The 20,150-nt window shown below is 35.7% G+C and overlaps 1 protein-coding gene across 1 annotated transcript; it reads right to left on the bottom strand.

Annotated features, from left to right (window-relative positions):
* Positions 1 to 10,144: 10,144 nt before the first annotated feature.
* Positions 10,145 to 18,493, bottom strand: LOC114281268 (homeobox protein SBH1). The gene is made up of 4 exons (XM_082887109.1): positions 18,013 to 18,493; positions 17,221 to 17,458; positions 11,736 to 11,965; positions 10,145 to 10,523 (listed from the first exon to the last, which is right to left on the bottom strand). Exons 1-4 carry the CDS (start codon positions 18,346 to 18,348, stop codon positions 10,320 to 10,322), a joined length of 1,008 nt encoding a protein of 335 aa, XP_082743235.1. The 5' UTR covers positions 18,349 to 18,493; the 3' UTR covers positions 10,145 to 10,319.
* Between the last annotated feature and the right edge of the window lie 1,657 nt (positions 18,494 to 20,150).

Raw genomic sequence — 20,150 nt, forward strand, 5'->3', positions numbered from 1 at the left:
AGCAAAATGCAAAAATGCATTCCAAGTTGCCTGTCCGCTCGAGCAGACATTCCACCGCTCAAGCAGAGAATGCTGAGTTCCAGTAATTTATTCGCCTGCAAAAATACTGGATGTTGTTTTTTCCCGCTCGAGCAGAACTTTCCGCTACTCAAGCGTAGGTCCGCTCGAGCAGCCAATCTGACGCTCGAGCGGAGATCGCGGGACAGATTCTATAAATTCGCGTGTTGAGTCAGATTTTAGAATTACTACTCCAGATCTTCTTTTTGGGTTCTAGGATTTATATCTGGGGATATTTTGTGAGTTTTCTTTGATGTTTTGTTTGAGTATTCAACTCATAGTTTAAAGATTATACAACAAAGGTTTGTTTGTTTATTCTATACAAAAGAGAGAGTTCTTCTTTAGTAGATTCTGAAGAATTCGAGCCTGAAGCTTTGGTAGATTCCGGAGTGGCTCATTGTCAAGATAATTCTGAGGTGAAGACGGGGTTGGAAGAGACACATAGAGGTTAGTTCAATTCTGGCGTGGATTCGCTAGGTAATTGAGAGTATACCTGTGTAATTCCTTTATATCTTCTTAGTGGATTGTTTTGTGGCTGTTGCCCGTGATTTTTTTATCACAATTGGAGGTGTCCAATTGTGGTTTTTCCACGTAAAATCGTTATGTCGATTTGTCTTGATTATTTTATTGGGATTGTTGTTTACTGCTTAAAATTGATACATAATCACAAATCAACATCTAGGGAATTTCTAGATTTTTCACACACCACTTCATCTTCATTTGTTAATACCTACACCTGGCATCAGAGATTGGGGCATCCATCTCCTTTGAAGTTTCAGCATATCTCTAAACATCTTCCTCAAATAAAGCATGCACTATTTAATTGTTCTACCGCTTCTTATAATAAGAATTCACATTGTACACATTGTGTTGTTGCTAAAATTCATAGGTTGCCATCAAATTGTCCACTACTTCTGTGAATGCACCTTTAGCATTAATTCATAGTGATGTATGGGGCCTTTCGATTCCTCCTCAAATGCTTTTAAATACAATGTTTTATTTGTCGATGATTTTGGGTTTATCCCTTCCATTGCAAGAGTGAGGTTTACTCTAAATTTCTAGAATTTAAAGCTTTTGTTGAGACTCAATATCATACTTGTCTTCAAATTTTTAGAACTGATGGTGGTTCTGAATTTGTTAATAAGAAATTGGATTCTTTTCTTTCTTCGCTTGGCATTATTCATCAACTTAGTTGTCCCTATACTCAAGCACAAAATGGTGTAGCTGAGAGAAAACATAGACACATCTCTGAAATTGTCATTACTCTCGTTCATCAATCTAATCTCCCTATTGCCTTTTGGCTTGATGCCATTGCCGCCTCAATCTTTTTTATCAATGGACTCCCTAGTTCCACTCTCCATCACAAATCTCCTAATGAAATTCTATTTCATCATGTTCCTGATTATGCTTCTTTTAGAGTTTTTGAGTGCCAATGTTTTCCTTGGCTCAAGCTTTATACTCATCATAAACTTCAACCCAAATCCACCTCTTGTGTCTTTTTAGGTTATCATCCTTCTATGAAGGGTTACAGGTGCTTGGATCTTGTTACTGGTAAAGTTCACATTTCAAGACATGTGGTTTTTAATGAATCCTGTTTTCCTTTCTTTACTCTTCCTCATACCTCTCCTATTTCTTCTCTTACTCTCACACAATTTTTCTGGGGCTATTGTCCCTCTCCTATCTGCTCTTATACTCCTTCATTCCAGTTGTCTTCATCTTAATTTCCTAACCTACTTTAGTCTCATAATTTTTCTCAGTCTCAGCCTAAGTCTTCTTCTCAATCTCCATCTAAGTCTTCCTCTTTTTCTCCTCCTCTTATTAGTCCTACTTCTAGTCCTTCTATTCCCATTCAATCTCTTCACATTGCTCTTTCCTTGGCTCCTCCTCCTCCTGTTTCTAATACACATCCTATGCTGACAAGGTCCAAAACACATAAGCCTATTTGTCTTGTTGCTTCTTCTTATTCCTTTCTTACTGTTGAGCCTACTACTATCAAAGAAGGTCTCTCTTCCCCTGTTTGGGTGGCTACTACGCAAGACGAATTTAATGCTCTTTAGAAGCAAGGTACTTGGGATATTGTCCATCTTCCTGCGCACAAGGTTGCAATTTGTTGCAAGTGGGTTTGTAGAATCAAGAACTCAGTTGGAAATATTTCCAAGTGTAAGGCTCGACTAGTAGCCAAAGGATATTTACAACAGGAGGCCATAGACTATCAAGAGACTTTTAGTCCTGTAGCTAAACAACCCACAATCAGAATTTTGCTCTCCATGGGTCTCAATTTTCAACGGCCCTTAAAGGAACTAGACATCTCCAATGCCTTGCTTCATGGAAAGCTTGAGGAAGAGGTCTTTATGGTTTAACCACTGGGATTTGTTTAGTCTCCTTATTCTTCTTACGTCTACAAGATGAAGAAGGCCCTCTATGGCCTTAAGTAGGCTCCTAGGGCCTAGTATGCCACATTCTCCAATTTTCTCATCTCTCAAGAGTGTGTTTGTTTTGAAGGATTAGGGGGTGGGATTTGACTATTAGTCCCACCGGACTAATAGTCCATTTTTTGTTTCTTTCTTTTTGCTCCGGACTAATAGTCTCCCCGAACTATTAGTCCTACAAATATGAGACTATCCTATCCCATGAAGGGAGGTGGGATAGAAACCATGGGATTAGTATCCCATGAGATTATTTTGTAAAATGTCCATTTTACTCTTCGTGCTATTACTTAGCAAACAATTAGAAAAGGATAAAATAGTCTTTTGAACATTTATAAATTATTTTTTTAGCGTTGTTAATTGAAAATTATATATTAAATAAAAAATTTAAATTATAAATTAAATTTAATTAAAAATAATAAATTATAAATTATGGCCTTATAAATTAAATTTTTTTAGTGTTGTTAAAAAATCAAATTTACATATTAAATTAAATTATTTTTTTAGTGTTGTTAATTTAAAATTATATATTAAATAAAAAATATAAATTATAAATTATAAATTATGGCCTTATAAATTAAATTTTTTTGTGTTGTTGAAAATTTAATTTATATATTAAATAAAATTATTTTTTATTGTCGTTAATTTAAAATTATATATTAAATAAAAAATATAAATTATAAATTTAATTTAATTGAAAATAATAAATTAAAATAATTAAAATATTGTGCAAAAAATAAAATAAAATAAATTTTTATTTAATCTAGCTAAAAATAATTAAAATATTAAAGCTATGTTTAATATTGCTATTACTTAGGAAATAATTGAAAATGATAAAATAGTCATTTGAACATTTATCCTTCTCCATAATATCCCAAACAAATAATGGATAACTAAAAATAGTCCAATCCAGACATCTAATCCCATGACTAAACAAACATAGGATACAAATTTAGTCCAATCAAATAGTCCCGGAACAATGTATCCCAGAACTAATAGTCCGATGGATTACAATCTCCTTTATTCAGTCCGTCCAAACAAACGCACCCTAATAGTCTTTCAGACGCATCTCTCTTTGTTAGGAAGACTCCCACTTGTCTTACTGTCCTCCTCATCTATGTAGGTGACATTTTGCTTATTGGGAGTGCCTACTATTATTGATCAGTTTCTGCTTCAAATGCATCAGGCTTTTTCCATAAAGGAACTAGGGGACATTTCTTATTTCCTTGGTATTTCTGTGCAACCTCTGGCTCGTGGCCATTTTTTTATCCGGACACAAGTATGCATCAGAGTTGCTATCTAAAGCAAGGATGATAGGGTGTAAACTTCATGCTACCCCTCTTTCCCTCAAACCTTCTGTGTTTGAGAATGACGTTTTGCCATTTCATAATCCTTCTTTGTACAGAAGTCTAGTTGGAGGTCTTCAATATCTTACTATCACAAGGCATGACTTTGACTATTAACCAAGCTTGTCAGCATGCATTCTCCCACTAATGGCCATTTTCAAGCAGTCATGAGGTTATTGAGGCCTATGTTTTTCCTCCGATCCTTTGGTTTTTTTTTTTTTGATCAGCAAAGAAAATTTTATTGATAAAAAGATAGAAAAGAGGGACCTGACTGAATTGCATCATAGCTCAAAAATACATCCCAACTAGGTTGGCACCTATAATTGAGCCCAAACATATGCAAGCCAAGGCCGATACAAAGGTTGATGAGACCTCAACCAAAACTGGGAATGAAAAATAAAGGAACAGAGGGCTATATCCTGCAGGAGACTACAATTTGTGGCCCTTCAATCCAGCCAAACAGAACATGAAATCATGGATTGTGTAATTAGGCAAATGACTAGAAAACTTCACCCAAGTGGCCACTTTGATCTTGATACTATCCACAATATTCCCCCAAACAGGAACTATAGAGTTAAAAACCATGTTGTTTCTTGCAATCCATAAACTCCAAACCACAGCCAATGGAATTACTTCCCAGATGAGTTTACCCAGGTTTTTGAATTTTTGACCATACCACCATAAAAGCAAATCTTGTAAGGAACTAGGAGAGACCCATTGGGAGCCCCACCAACAAATAATTTCAGCCCAGACCTTCCAAGCGAAATTACAATGCAGAAGCAGATGCATAGCAGATTCGTTATCAGTACCGCAGAATGCGCAGTGATTGATAGCGGGGATAATGAGCCTGCGAGCAAGGAGATCCGAAGAGGCGATTCGATTCCACCAAACGAGCCAACCAAAAGCTTTAATTTTGGGAGGGGCTGCTGATTTCCACATCTTCATAATCGGGAAAGGGGTTAAACGAAGAGAATTTTCGAAAATTCCATAAAGAGATTTAACTGTAAAGGCGCCTGATGGGAAAGGAGTCCATAACAGATGGTCCACACAATTGTTATTGATGCTGAGGGGTTGTGGCAATTTACTAATCAGCTCAAGATGCAACTCAACTTCCCAGGCTCTCAGTGATCTCCTATATGAGATATTCCAATGAGTTTGATTACCCGCAGCCTGATACAAATACTGGTGGACGAAAGAATCTTTGTTTGTAGCTAGAGAGAAAAGTCTAGGATAAAGGTTGGACAAAGGAGTACACGAGACCCATGCATCCAACCAAAATTTAATTCTTTTACCATCCCCTAGCTTGAACTGTATATTTTCCAAAAATAATGCAATAGCTCTAGATCCATACCTTTCCAAAGATGAGATACTTTTCCACACTGCCGATGAAAGTCTGAAGCTTGAGCCATTTGGTAACCAACAATCTTCATTCACATTGTTTTTGGCACAGAGAACTTTCCTCCACAAGGAACTTTTTTCGGTGGCGAATCTCCACCACCATTTGCATAGGAGAGAATCATTGCCTTCCTTGGTCTTTCTGAAGCCCAAACCTCCAAAGTGTTTGCTAACGGAGCATGCCTCCCAGTTGAGAAGATGTAATTTCCTTTTGACATCACTATCCCCCCATAAAAAGGATCTTTGATATTTATCAATTAAGTTTGCCACTTGGGTAGGGATTCTGAAAAGGGACATATAATAGATTGGAAGTGAAGAAAGAACAGATTTAATCAAAGTGATACGCCCTCCAAGAGAAAGATACCCCTTCTTCCATGAGGCTAGTCTTTTCTTCACTTTGTTTATGATAGGCTCCCAAGTAGACAGTCTTTTTGGGTTGGCCCCTAGAGGCATTCCAAGATAATTGATTGGTAACAAGCTCACCCTGCAATTGAAGAATTCGGCTACTTGAGAGGTGAAGTCCCTGTTAACCCCAACTCCACAAATTACAGACTTTTGGTAATTGATCTTCAGTCCGGAGATTAATTCGAAGCAATTGAGAATTCTTTTCAGATTTATAATCTCATCCCAATCTGGATTGCAGAACATAAGGGTGTCATCTGCAAATTGCAGATGTGAAAGATTCAATCCCGAGCTACCGATATCCACTCCCTTGATAAGATTGAGATTTTTGGCTCTTTGGATGAGAATATTTAGCCCTTCAACCACAAGATTAAAGAGAAAGGGGGAGAGAGGGTCACCTTGCCTTAAGCCTCTCTGAGGGGGAAATTCTTGAGAGGGGGATCCATTCACCAAAATAGAAATATGAGGGGAAGAAACACATTCCTTAATCCAAGAGATCCACTTTGCACCAAAACCGAAATTTTGAAGAATATGAAAAAGAAAGTTCCAATTGACACTATCAAAAGCCTTCTGAAAATCCAATTTGAGAAGAAGCCCACCTGAAGAGTTGCGCTTCCACAGATCAACAACTTCATTGGCAATGAGAATACCGTCCAAGATTTGCCTCCCTTTTACAAAAGCTGATTGGGTTTCATCGATCAGATTTGGCAAAACAGATTTCAATCTACTTGATAAGACCTTGGCTAGAACCTTATAGATACAGCCTAGCAAGCTGATGGGTCTGTAGTCAGATAAAGAAGATGGGTTTGGAATTTTTGGAATCAAGGTTAAGAAGGTGGAATTCAGGCCTTTCTTAATCCTGCTATTAAGATGGAATTCATTGAAGAAGAGACAAAGATCTGCTTTTATGAAGGCCCAGCATTTTTTGATGAATTTCATATTGAAGCCATTTGGACCAGGAGCCTTATTACCTTCGCAATGATTTATAGCATCCAGGATCTCAGTCTCAGAAAAAGGTTGATCTAACATGGATGCATCCAAATCAGAAAGGGAGCGCTGAAAAGGTTCTGAAAATGTGGGTCTTAAGGGCCACTTTTCGGAGAAGAAATTCTGAAAATGAGAACTAACTGGATTTTCAGATTCAAATTGGGCAAGGGATGTCTCTAATAGACAATCTACTTCTGGGTTTTGCATCTTTCTTCGCTCTAATTTGGTTTCTTGGTCGGCTAAGAAACAAAATACTGTTTCTTGTTCCTCCACTGAGGCAAAATATAGAAGCTTGGCCCATACTGCTGTAGAGCTTTGTTGGCTTCAACAATTTCTCACAGATCTGTTTGTGCCTTCCTCTGTCCCAGTTCTATGGTGTCACAACCAATCAACTATTGCTCTTGCTTCTAACCCAGTGCTTCACTCTAGGTCTAAGCATATCGAAATCGATTGTAATTTTGTGCGTGAAAAGGTTATTTCCAAAATGCTTACTCTCAAATTTGTTCATAGTGAGCATCAGCTTGCAGATGTGTTTACAAAACCATTGGCTTCTCCTTGATTTAATTTTCTCAAGTCCAAGCTTCTGATGCAGCCTTGCCCCATTCGCTTGACTGAGGATGATAAGAATACAAAGGAATCACACACATTAGCTCAAGGACTGAAGCAATCACATCTCAAATGCTCACAACAAGCAAAGGAGTTGACAGTCAATGTGTCACAGCTCAGTAAGGTCAACAAGTTTAAGCATCAGTCATGCAAGTTGTATGGCAGTTAGATAGTTGAGAGTATTTGTTAGTGTATGCTTGTGGGTGAATTAGTTAGATTGAGAGTGTTATGTGTAAAGTGTATATATACATCTGTAATAACTACTTTTGAAGGTACGAAATAAGAGTTTCATCCGAAGAAGGGAGTGTATTTGAAAGAAAGTAGAGTGGAAATAGCGGCTCTCCAAAAAAAATAAACTTAAAAAAAAATTAATTGAAAAATTTCTTTTGAAAATTTAAAACCAAACAAATTGAATGATCTTGTTTATAATTTTTTGAAATTCTATTTATGATTTTTACCAATCATTAAATTGTGAGTAAAGTGTAACTAATATCCATGTAAAAGGGTAAAAGTGAAAAAAAAAGTATAGTATTAATGTGGGAAATTCTATTTCCACACACCTACTTACTTCTGTGCACACACTTAATGATTTATTTTTTTATTACAGTTTTGTCCTAAAATAAAATTATTAAAGTGTTCTTATCTTCTCTACCAAAACCCTAATTACTTAACCCTAACCCTAGCTATCGCCGCTATTACAGTTTTGGAAATCTGAGTTCATTACAATCTCTTGATCTAAACATTAACCAATTGAGTGGGAATTTTCCTAATACACGGTCTAGCCTTATTAATCTACAAACACTCTCTCTCTACACCAATAATTTCTCCAATAGCATCGCCGAAGACTTTGGGAAGAACAGTCTATTGTTGAATGCCAGCTTTTCTAACAACGGCTTCTCCGGAGAACTACCACCAGGATTGTGCAATGGTCTTGCTCTCGAGGAATTGACAGTGAATGGCAACAATTTCACCGGGCCATTGCCGAAATGCTTGAAGAACTGCTCTTCACTTACTAGAGAATGGGTGTTAATTTAGGATTTCAATGTTAAACAGAGGGATATTTTTGGCAAAAAAAGTTGTGCATTAAATAAAATTACAAAATTCAAAATTAGTTGGTGTGTATATTGAGAGATGATGTTGAGTGAGATATTTTCATGTGTGGAAATAAAATTATCCTATTAATGTAGCTTTGAACTATTTTAAAGCAATTTATTTAAGATAAAAGACTCAATTGTCCTAACAGAAAATTAATGGAATTTAATAATTTTTCTTTAAGAAAATTAACTTTAATGGTTGTTTTCCTAAATTTATTTTGGCAATGAAGCTTATATATAATATATATGCACAAAAAATAGGAGTTAATCCAATCAAAGAACTGGACCAATTCTGAAATTTTCAAATATATATTGTAAAACCAAATTTGTGCTATGTAAAATAAATTTCCAGCTGAAACCACATGGAAAACACCGTTTTGGCACATATACAAAAGAAAAACAAAAAAATCTGTTCAAATCAAATAGGGATTATTTTCATGCCCATAACAAATTTCTAGCTAAATGAATAAAGAAGAAAGTGCATTTCCAAGTCTTTTTAGAGTCAGACTTCACAAAATGAAAAGGTAATTGGTTTTTGAAATTGAAGCTACATCTGACTTATTCCTCTGGCGAGGGTGTGCACAATTAAGGGATAAAAAAAAAATTAAACAGCGGATGACAGATTGATAAAATTATCATTAAAAATTGTCATTTTTCTTATCAAAAATCGGCATTTCAATTGCTAAATAATGGCGATTATGATTTAACGGTTTGAGTGGATTGGTGATTTATAAAAAACAAAATTCAAATTACAAAACTAGAATCAAAGATTGAAAAAAATCTAATTTATATTACAAGAAATTTCACCATCAAAGCAATCATCACTTGCATTTCCCTCATCCATTATCTATTACAAAATACAAATTAACAATGATAAAGTAAAAATGTTTCAAATATTTCCAACTGAGAAAGCATATAACAGTTGTTGAATGATATAGTCTGATACAAGAAAATGGTGGGAAAAAAAAATTCCAGAAATTCATACAAGTGAAAATTTTAATATATTATTCAAAAACAGTTCTGAGATAATTGTAGTTCATGCATGCTTCCTGCCATTCCGAAACCATGTGTGAAACAAATTCCTTGCCGAACTATTTTATTTTTCTCAAAAAATTGAGCCTCTTTGTTACACTGATCTGACACAAATATACACAACATGGATTTTAAGTATGTAGTATATATATATCATATGCATAAGGTTATCACTGTAGACCCAATCGACAAAAAAGGGTGGGACGGTATTATTGATTACTCAAATCAGATTCTAACCCTCCTTTTTCTGATATTTTTTTTGTGAAAATTTTTGATGAAGGGGCAGATTTTTTAGATGGAAGAGAGTAGAGAAAGCAAAGCGAGAGCCAGTATCAAATCGGGAAGAAGATATGGCAGTGAGCCAAGAAGCAGTTCCGGAAAGGCTAATGGTGGTTACCAATCGGCAAGGTTAGAAGAAGAGGATGATGAATGGGATGAGATGTTTGGGGTTGTGAATTAGGTTTAATTGAGAATTGATTTGTGTGTGCAGTGTATGCATATTTGGTTTGGAACCTGGATACATATACATACATTACATAAATAAATAGGTCAGGTTGGTTGAAAGGCTGGTTGGCTTTCTCAAACCCCCACCCGCACCAACCCGCAAGGTCTGGACACCCAACCACCAGCCAGAACCCAAAAAATGTGCAATACAGCACAGTTTGGAATGATTGACGGTTTTAACAGTATTGTGCACAACCCTACCTCTGGCTACTAGAAAATGCAGCATTGGAAATTCAAAACCACAGGTATCTCAAAGACAACTCACTCAGGTGAACTCAAAGAAACAAGAGAAACATAGTAATTCATGGTCTCGGGTTAAATATTAAATATAGCATCTCCATATAGAGTCTACGAGTACACATAATATAACACAATCAGTCACCATTGCAATATATTATATATAGAATGACATAAATTCAGGAATTCATAATTCGAATTCAACTAAATTACTAATTATAAAGGCACAATCTTCAAAGGAGCGTAGGTGAGATATCCATCGCAAAGGGATTACCCATAACATTATCCATGTAATAGTGGGGATGAGTAGCATCCATCACAACAAACTGCATATCTTCCGAAGGCTTCCAGTGCCGTTTCCTTTGATTGATGAACCAGTTGTTAATTTGCTTTTGATCCAGACCCGTAGATTCAGCAAGCGCCAGCTTCTGCGACTCCTGTTGTGCACCATTAGTTTCAAGTGATTTTAAGGCCATCGATTGTATTTGAAAGTAGAGAAGAGATGAAGAGATGATCACAAAATGGTTACTTCAAGCAAAACTTCCAAGAATAAGAGAAGGCCTTTTGAAGAAACTACTTTTTGATTACTTAGGCATATAAATAAATAACCATGTCACTCTTTCAAACAACATATACTTTTAAATGAGTTTTTGGTCAACAATTTAATACGGTTTCATAGTTGCCAATAGAGCTTGCGTTTGAATGCCACCACCTACACGAAAATTAAAAAAAGCCTAGCCCCGTGTGAGGAGGCATATTGAGCATGTAAATAGCGTTTGATAACGTTTACGGTTTGGTTTATATTTTTGTTTATTTTTAGAAAAACATAGACTACAAACGCTTTAGTTTAAACAAAATGTTTGAAAAATTTTAAAAACATAAACTAAAAAATATGTTTGTTCAAACTTAAAATATTTATATTTATTTTTTATTATTTATTATTTATGACAATGGGAGCATACATATTATAATTGGAAAAAAAATTAATTAAAAAATTAATTGAAAAAAAATAATTGAATAAAAAATTATTTGAAAAAAAAAATTTGTTGGTCAAATTTTTAAATTTCTATTTAGAAGTCCAACGTAAACTCATTTTTTAAGTATCCATTTTTTTCTCAAATTTACGAACTTGGACAACCATTTATAAACCAAAAAAAAATTATCAAACAAGTTTTTATAACAATTTTTTAAATTTTTGTAAATACAAACTAAAAACCAAAAACAAAATAGTTACCAAACAAGCCAAAGTTTTATTCTCCAGCAGAGCTGACAACTTAAGCTTTCAATTCAAAGTTGATGGTCAACAATTCAAAATAAACGAAGCTCAAAGATCAACAGTCCTAATTAAGGTATTGGTCCACATTGGAACAACCAGGAGTGAGGGAGAAATGGTTGATGGAACTGGCAGGAATGGAACTGAGAGACTCAAACAAAGAGCTAGTTGATGGAAGTGGGATCAAAATGAGAGTGATGACTATCAAATAAGCACCAATGTGATCAGAGTACCAAACCAGGGATGAAATTTAGAGAGGCAATTATCAACAAGCATTAACATGTATCAAAGTCTAGGAAGTAAATCATAAACAAATTAAACTAGTAACTATATATGATTAGGGGCATAACAAGGTTGAAGGCTATAGGGATGATACCGATGGGTACGGCCATTTGTAATGTCTACTCCACCATTCTAGCAACTGTTGCCTGGCTTCTTTAGGCAACTTTCCTTTCTTTCTTTTCTTCATGAACTCCTGCTTCAGACTCCCTAAATATCCACTGTACTTGCGCAAAAGCTGACCTTTCAGTTCCTTGTCTTCTGCATGAGGATCTATGAAATTGTTCACATCAGCCTCTTCTTCAGACGATCCATTTCTGTCACAAGCTACACACAGCAGAGTTGGTTAATTAACAGCTTTAACATGTAAAAGAGTTTAGTTTATATTATGAGAAAGTCATAATGAGCAATACCATTACCCCTGCACATCAGATCGTGAAATATTATTAATTTTATTTTTATCAGCATCAAATTGTGATCTTATTCTATCAGTCTCACAAAGAAAACATACATTTCTATAGTAATAGCAAAGAAAGATCTGCAAAATGCTCAAACCAAGATATCCTGCCATTTAAGTAATAAAAAAAGGACTCAGATATACACATCTCATTTTACTTCAAAAAGCACAATCCTAATCTATTCTTGTCATATTTCTATGGATCCTCTAAACAAGATTTAGCCATTCTGCTCTCTTTCCGATTGTGATATATTATTAATTTTATTTTTATCAACATCAAATTGTGATTGTAATTTTTTTTTTTTTTTTTTTTTTTTTTTTTGTTGGATCAGCAACAAACAAAAATTTTATTAAGGCACAAAACCAAAGATTGAAGGATGAGGCATCCTCAGAAACAAGGAACAAGTGAAAAAAGAAGCAATGAAAAAACAAAACGAAAAAAGCCAAAACCAAAACAAAGCTAACACTACATATCGCAAACTGCAATAAAAAAAAGAGGAACTCCTTGAAACAAAGGGCTCCCCAACACCCAAAACGAAACCAAGACTTTTTTTTTCATAAAAAGTCAATATCCTGAAATACATCTTCAAATACATGCCCATTTCTTTCCAACCAAATGACCCAAAAAATTGCTAAGATAGCACAAAGCCAAAGCACCTTCGCCCTCTTCGACTTGCCCAACACTTGAAAATCAATTAAGATCATTTGACCACTATCTTTTGGAGCCACCCACATAACATTCCCCAAACAAAACAACTTTTGCCACAAATTTTCTGCCATTGAACAATGCAAAAATAAATGATCCGAAGATTCTCCATTCCTCCTACACATGATGCACCATTGAGGTTTAAGAGAAAGTGAAAGCCTCCTTTTTTGCAATGTATCATTGGTTAAAGTGCCTCCATGAACCCATATCCACATGAACATCCCTTTACCTTAAGAAGAACACAAGCCTTCCAAATCTTTTTGTGAAAAGGAAACAAAGGTATGTGAGACTTATCAATGAATTTGTCAAGAAAAGATTTACAAGAAAAGGAACCCGAAAAATGAATAGCTCAAACCCACTTGTTCTCCAAAGATGGAGCCAGAGAAACATGCCCAAGCCTTGATAATAGACCCATCACTTTCCCGACTTCCCTATCACTAAGATTTCTAAGAAAATTAAAGCTCCAAGAAATTGGAACCAAAGACGAACATGCCATGAAAGCAATAAAGCAATTATGAGACTGATATATTCTATACAGGTACGGAAAAAACACAACAAAGGAAGAAGTACCCACTCAAACATCCTCCCAAAATTGGACAAGTTCCCCATTACCCACCCTCACAGAAATGAAAATGAGCCAAACGATAAATACGAAAGATTACCAAGGAGCTCGACCATCACCCCCAGTGACCACCAGTGAGTCTCGACCGTTAACATGAACCCCAACTTGCTTTTAATAACCTTATGCCATAATAAATCACACTCATTTGGGAATTTCCATAACCACCTGCCAAGTAGAACTGTGTTCCTAGCCACAATATTACCCATGACCAAACCCCTTTTCTCCTTAGGAAAGAAATCTGTCTCCCAACTCACCAACTGATTCTTTTTGCCCTCGTCCTTCCCTTTCCAAAGAAAATCTCGCATCAATTTTTCTAAAGATCTTGCCTTAACCAAACAGAGACAGAAAGTATGTCAAAATACCGCTTAGAACTGTCTTAACCAAAGTGTACCTACCTCCTCGAGAAAGTAAAACCCCACTCCATTCTTCCAACCTTTTTCCAATCTTTCTCCACAACTGGGGTCCAGAATGACTCATTTCTAAGGTTGCCTCCCAATGGAAGTCCCAAGTATCTAATAGAAAATGCCTCAACCCTCCACCCTAGAAGCTCAGCCACTCGTTGGAGATCATCACCCTTTACATTAATACCAACCACACTACTTTTTTCCAGATTAACCTTGAGGCCCAAAATCACCCCAAACAATTTTTAACACCAAAAAAAGATTTCCTATTTGCCTTTCATCCCCCAAAGAAACAAAAATAGTATCATCTGTGAACTATAAATGTATTACACTAACCCTATCTCTACCCACAATAAAGCCTTCGAGCAAACCTACCTCTCTAGCCCTGTCCACCATCGTACCTAGCACATCTGCCACCAAAATAAAAAAAAAAAATGAGATAAAGAATCCCCCTGCCTAAGTCCTCGCAAAGCCTTAAAGCTCTTCCCTGGCTTGCAATTTACTATTAGTAACATATTACAAGTCTCCAAACACCCCCTAATCCATAATCTCCATCTGTCACCATAACCTTTCTTTTCCATTACAAAATTCATAAACTGCCAATCCACATGACCACAAGTTTTCCCAAAATCAACCTTAAAGACAAGCCATTCTTTCCCTAAACTCCTATAATCCTCTACCACCTCATTTGCCACCAAAACCACATCTAAAATCTTTCTACCTTTCACAAAAGCCCCTTGTGATGGTGAAACCGTAGCCTCTAGTGAAGACCTCAACCTTTTTTACATAACCTTCTCCAAAATCTTATAAAGTGATGTAACTAGACTGATGGGCCTGAAGTCCCCAATTACAATAGCTCCCTCTTTCTTAGAAATTAAACAAATGAAAGTGGCATTTGTACACAAGTTAACCAACCCCATCTCATGAAATTCAAAAAAAAAACTCTAACTAGATCCTCTTTCATCACCTCCCAGCAATCTTCAACGACAGCCATGGAGAAGCCATCCGGACATGAGACTTCGTCCCTTTCACAATCAAATACCGCCTCCCTAATCTCCAACTCCTCAAAAAGTCTTTCTAACCACAGCTCGTACAATAAGTCCCCACTTAAGACCTTCTAATCTATTGTCCAATCCCAATGTGAACAAGAACCTGTCCAATCTATAACATACCAAATTTTCCTACAGATTTGACCAAGTGAACCTGGCATTAGAGAGAGGTAATGAATATTTTGATTGATGGGGTTTAAGGACCATATTTCTAATCTCTATGTTTAATTTGTGAATTGAAATTTCAAATTGAAAAATGATGGTTTGGGTAGGCGGGTTGGGGATTCATAGGGGTGAGGGGTTGACATGGTGAGGCTTAATAGGAGTGGCGATTGTGGGGTGGAAAGTTAGCAAATGTGGGGTTGTGGGTGGCGGAGGTGGGTAAGCAACCATTTAGGTTTTTGATCGAGTTTGACCTATTTTGAGTTTTTGATCCTTCTAACTCATGTTAAAAGTATGAATAAAAACTAACATATTTAAATACAAAATTCTTTACTTGCTTGGTGTTGCTTTCAAACCACCACCGTTCTTGGTGATTTTCTTTATCACATATTTCATTTTCTATCCCTTTATATAGCCATCAACTCCCCAACAAACAGTTAGGATCAACTTGATCCAAAGGTTGTCATTAGGCTTTTAGAATAGTGTAAAATATCTTCCTTCTTCCATTTTAAAATTGTCTACAGCACATAGTGGAGTTTTCCATACTTGTCTAGGATACTCGAAGGCCATGTTTGTTTCGCGGCTTGAGTGGTCGAATTGGACTATCATGGCTATGGGTCCCACCTATAACATGTTTGATAGTAAGATGCGAGGGCGGATTGATAGTCCAAGAGGCTTAGTAATCCCCTAAGTAGGGATTACCTTGGCTAGATTTTGAATGAGATTAGAAAAATAATGAGAAGATTGAATTTATTTTATATAAAAATTTTATTTTTTTGATTTTATTTTTTTACCAAGTGCTTATTTGTTTTAATATTTTTTTTTGTTTTTTTAATATAAAAATAATTTATTTATTTATTTTACATAAAAATAATTTAACAATCCAATCACTAATCATATCCCATACTATCATCAAAACACACTTTTATTTAATCCATTCACTAACAATCCCTACATTAACAATCATTTAACTAACTATCCTATCTCTAACAATCTCATCCAACCTAATTTACCAAACAAACGTGACCTAAAACCTTCCAGAATCATTTGAATTTCTCTAGACTTCTTTAAAGGTTCTCTAATGTTACGAATTCTTCCAAGACATTCTAGAACCTTCTGAATTTCTTTGTAACTTTTTGAAATCTTCTAGATGCTCCCAACATTGTAGAATGTTATGGAAGACTATAGTGAGTTTGTATTGAATCTCAATAAATTCAAAAAGAAAGGGTAGAGTCTGGTTGCATGGATATGCTGCTGTTAACTTTTGACTCAACAAATTTATAAACTAACTTTTGACTTAACACACCTATTATTATAGTGGAAAATTGAAAAGAAAAAATCATTAACTTACTTACGGACGGACACTAACGGGTATTTAACCCACCATTTAGGTGTACCTAAATACCAAGATGACTTCAATTTTGTGTAACTATTCTCATGTACATAGATGCCTGTACACTTAACAAACATAATTTCACAATACAAATATCAAAATTAACTTACCAACATGTATGCAAATATATTTATATACTTATCCTATGCATTTCAATTTTGCCAAAAAAATTAGTTTTAATGTGCCTTAAATTTCTTCATTGAAAAACAGTAGAAAAAGTGTCACTGCCGTGGTTCAAATCTTCCTGCCTGCATTCAAAGAAACAGTACAATCTAGCTTCATTAGTAAATTCAACATCAAACTACTGAGGATGAACAAATGAGAACCCATTTTTTTCTAATACAAAAATCTGTAGAAATTTATTAAGAAGAAAAAGAAGAACGTCTAGGAGACAAATAAAGCTCAGCTCAAGAGCCAAACATTGAGTAGCGAAAGCAAATAACATACTCTACAAACCCTAGTCCTTCAAAAATGAAGAAAATTGGCACGATGCATGCTCTAGTCCTTCAAAACAGTTTCATATATAACCCTACAATACTAGAGAACCACAAAAAAAAAAAAAAGCAGCCTACCCAAAATAAATAAATAAATAAATAAATAACAAAGAAAGGAGAGCACAAAAACAAGATCCAAAGAAAAAACAAAAATAAAAAAATAAAATAAAAGAGAGAGAGAGAGAGAGAGAGAGAGAGAGAGAGAGAGAATAAAAATTAAGAAAGCACTTTGGGAACAAGCTTTAGTAAAGAAAGATGTAAGGGAAGGAGAGGGAGGGAGGGATGGAGGTGTGACAACCATAGTCTGAGGAAGCCAGTGTGAGGGCTTTGAACTGGCACTCAATTCTTGAAAGGAAAAGCATGGCTTCATTGAAGGGCTTTGAAAGTTCTTGTTCATACTTTGTCAGCATCTCACAATATGCCTCCATGAATTGATCCAGTGCCGGATCTTCGCCGATACACCCGGTCCCCGTCCCGGCACGGCCAACTGCGGCCGCGGACTCCAGTCTCGCCACCACTTCCGGCGGTGCTCCTATCTGCTTCATTACACATGCATACATATAAATATATAAATAAATAATACGTATTCTTGCTTTTCTTTCATTAGTATGTGTATGGAGAGAGATTATTTACTCGAGGAAGCATAAACTATCTGTTTCTGTCCCTATCATTCTGGTTAAAAAAGGTTTCAGGCTATAGACTCATTTCCTTGAAGAGTGTCCTTTAAATTAGGGAACTAACAGATAAAGAACCTTTGTCTCTGTCTCACACACACACACACACAGATTTCCATTATAGTACCCAAATTTTTCAGTGGAGAGAAAGTAAGCATAATTTCTCTCTTCTTCAGGCTCTTGGTGTCTGAATCTATGAATTTGGAAGAGGAAGAGATGTGGGTCTTTGACAGCCTCCAAGAATTATTAGGCACACACATGGTTTAGAGCATCCGGGTCTTTGTTTTTTTTAGTGAATTTGGAACAAGAAGGATGAGAGAGAGAGAGAGAGAGAGAGAGAGAGACGTGGTTTAGGGCATCTGGGTTTTTTTTTTTTTTTTTTTTTTTGGGGGGGGGGGGGGGGGTTGGTTTATTACCTTTTGACAATTGACATAGGCAGCCAAGAGGCGGTGGTAGTGAGGATGAGCCATGATCTTAGCCCTGACAGAAGAAAAGCCACCATCATTGTTGTTGTTATGGTTCTCCGTGAAGTAACGGCCTGAGTTTGTGTTGTTATCGTTGTTGTTGTTGCAGCTGTTTTGGCCATGAATGTGATTGTTGTTGTTGAGAGGTATTGGAAGAAATAAGGTATTATTGTTGTCAACATTCGGGTGAGGAGGAGGCATCATCATCATCATTGGACATAGTCCATTACAGTTCTCTCCAAACCCCATCAAACATGAAGTCCCACTAGAACCCCCACCTCCCTCCATTAACCCTTCTCTCTCTCAGTATCTTATCGTTCTCCTTTGATCTTCTTCTCAGCTTTCCTATATAACCCTAAACCATAACCATCTCTTTCTCTCTCACACACAAACACACATGAACCCTCCTTTTCTCTTTTTGAATTGTGTTCTCCCGAGATTTATGCTACTCTTTTCGGACTTTTTACAGAAAATCCTAAATAGCAGTCAGTTTTGTGTAGTAGTTTTGTTAAGTGAATGGGTCTAGAAAAAAAACGCCTCTATTTAGATTTCCCTCTAAAATGGGTGTTTATCCTTCTACTAGTCATTAACAGCATTAAGGGCATCCTCCATCTCAATTTTTTCAAATTTAAGGGCACCTTCCCCGGTATATTAATTTTTTTATTAAATTTATATAAAAAATTTATTTGATATTAAATATTCTATCAAAAAATTTTATAACTTCATTAAACTACTCATTTGACTAGATAGACCATCCGACAGACGACCGGTTAATATAATTTTTATGACAAATTTTTATTTTGAAATGGTTATTTCGGGATATTTGATAGTAAAAATCTAATAATAATGAATAATGATTTAATGAAAGACACATTAATTCTTAGCCTCCGTTTGGGAAGTGGGTTGGCTTTTTGGCTTTTTGGCTTTTTTGGCTATTTTAGCCTGGGCTAAAAAGCTTGGTTTGGGAAGGACTTTTTGGCTTTTTGGCTTTTTTGACTTTTTTTGTGAGAGAAGAGTGTAATGATTATGGGTTGGATGTGATGTTTTGTTTTTTGTGGCTAAAATAGCCTATTTTGTCTTTTGTGGCTAAAATAGCCAAAAAAGCCCCCAACCCAACTTGCCAAACGGAGGCTTAGTTTGATAACAGAAAATAAAATTTAAATTTGATGATGAATTTGATGTATGATTAGAAGAAAAAGAAACTTTTTTTTAGCAAATTTGCTTGTTTGGAGTCAACAATGGTAAGTGACGTTAAAAATCATAGCTCGAATGGCTCGAAACACTCAAAATAATGTCGTTTTGAGTATAAAACGATGTCGTTTCAATACATTCGAGCTATTCAAACCACAAAAATTCAGGCCACCAAACATGTAAATTTTTTTATTTTTTTATCTTTTTTAAGTTACATCACCTTACTATTTTTCTATGTAATTTTTTATAAAAAATTAAAAAGTATACTAAAAAAATTAATTTTTAACTTTTAACTATTTTTAAGTTTATATTTTTTATACATCAAAAAATCAAAAAAAAAAAAGTAAAAAAAAGTAAAAAAATCAATTTTTAACTAATTTTTCAAAACAGCCCATAGAGATTGAAAGATTTGCAAGTACAGGGGTGATTTGCAGAGAGGAGTCCCCCTAAGTTATCCTTGGGGCCTTGTAGGTTTGTGCAAAGCTTTACCTTCCCAATGAAAACACTCCCCCTTTTTTCTTGCACTGCCACTGATGCACTGCCATTACTGGCAACTAGAGAGAGAGTTAGAGAGGGGAACGATCAAATCGAGGTATAGTGATGTATGGTAGAGGGAAAGGTTGGGTTTTTGGGGCACGGAATCACAACTCAACTGTGGTGTGTTGTTCGAGTCCAGATCCCCTCCTTGAGCTCCCTCCTTAATTCCCTCCTTGCAGGGGCCTTCGGGTCTACTTTGAGGCCCAGTTTTGATAATCCGAACCGTTCATATTTTTAGATTTATTCAGTATATTATACCTGTAAAAAATCAAGTTGATCGGATATCAGAAAGTATGCGTTCAGAAAATTGGGACTACAAACTATTTTTTAATAAACAATTTTCCGAACACATACTTTATGAT

This window comes from Camellia sinensis, chromosome 9, assembly GCF_055761805.1.
Source record: "Camellia sinensis isolate YWXY chromosome 9, ASM5576180v1, whole genome shotgun sequence".
Taxonomy (NCBI): domain Eukaryota; kingdom Viridiplantae; phylum Streptophyta; class Magnoliopsida; order Ericales; family Theaceae; genus Camellia; species Camellia sinensis.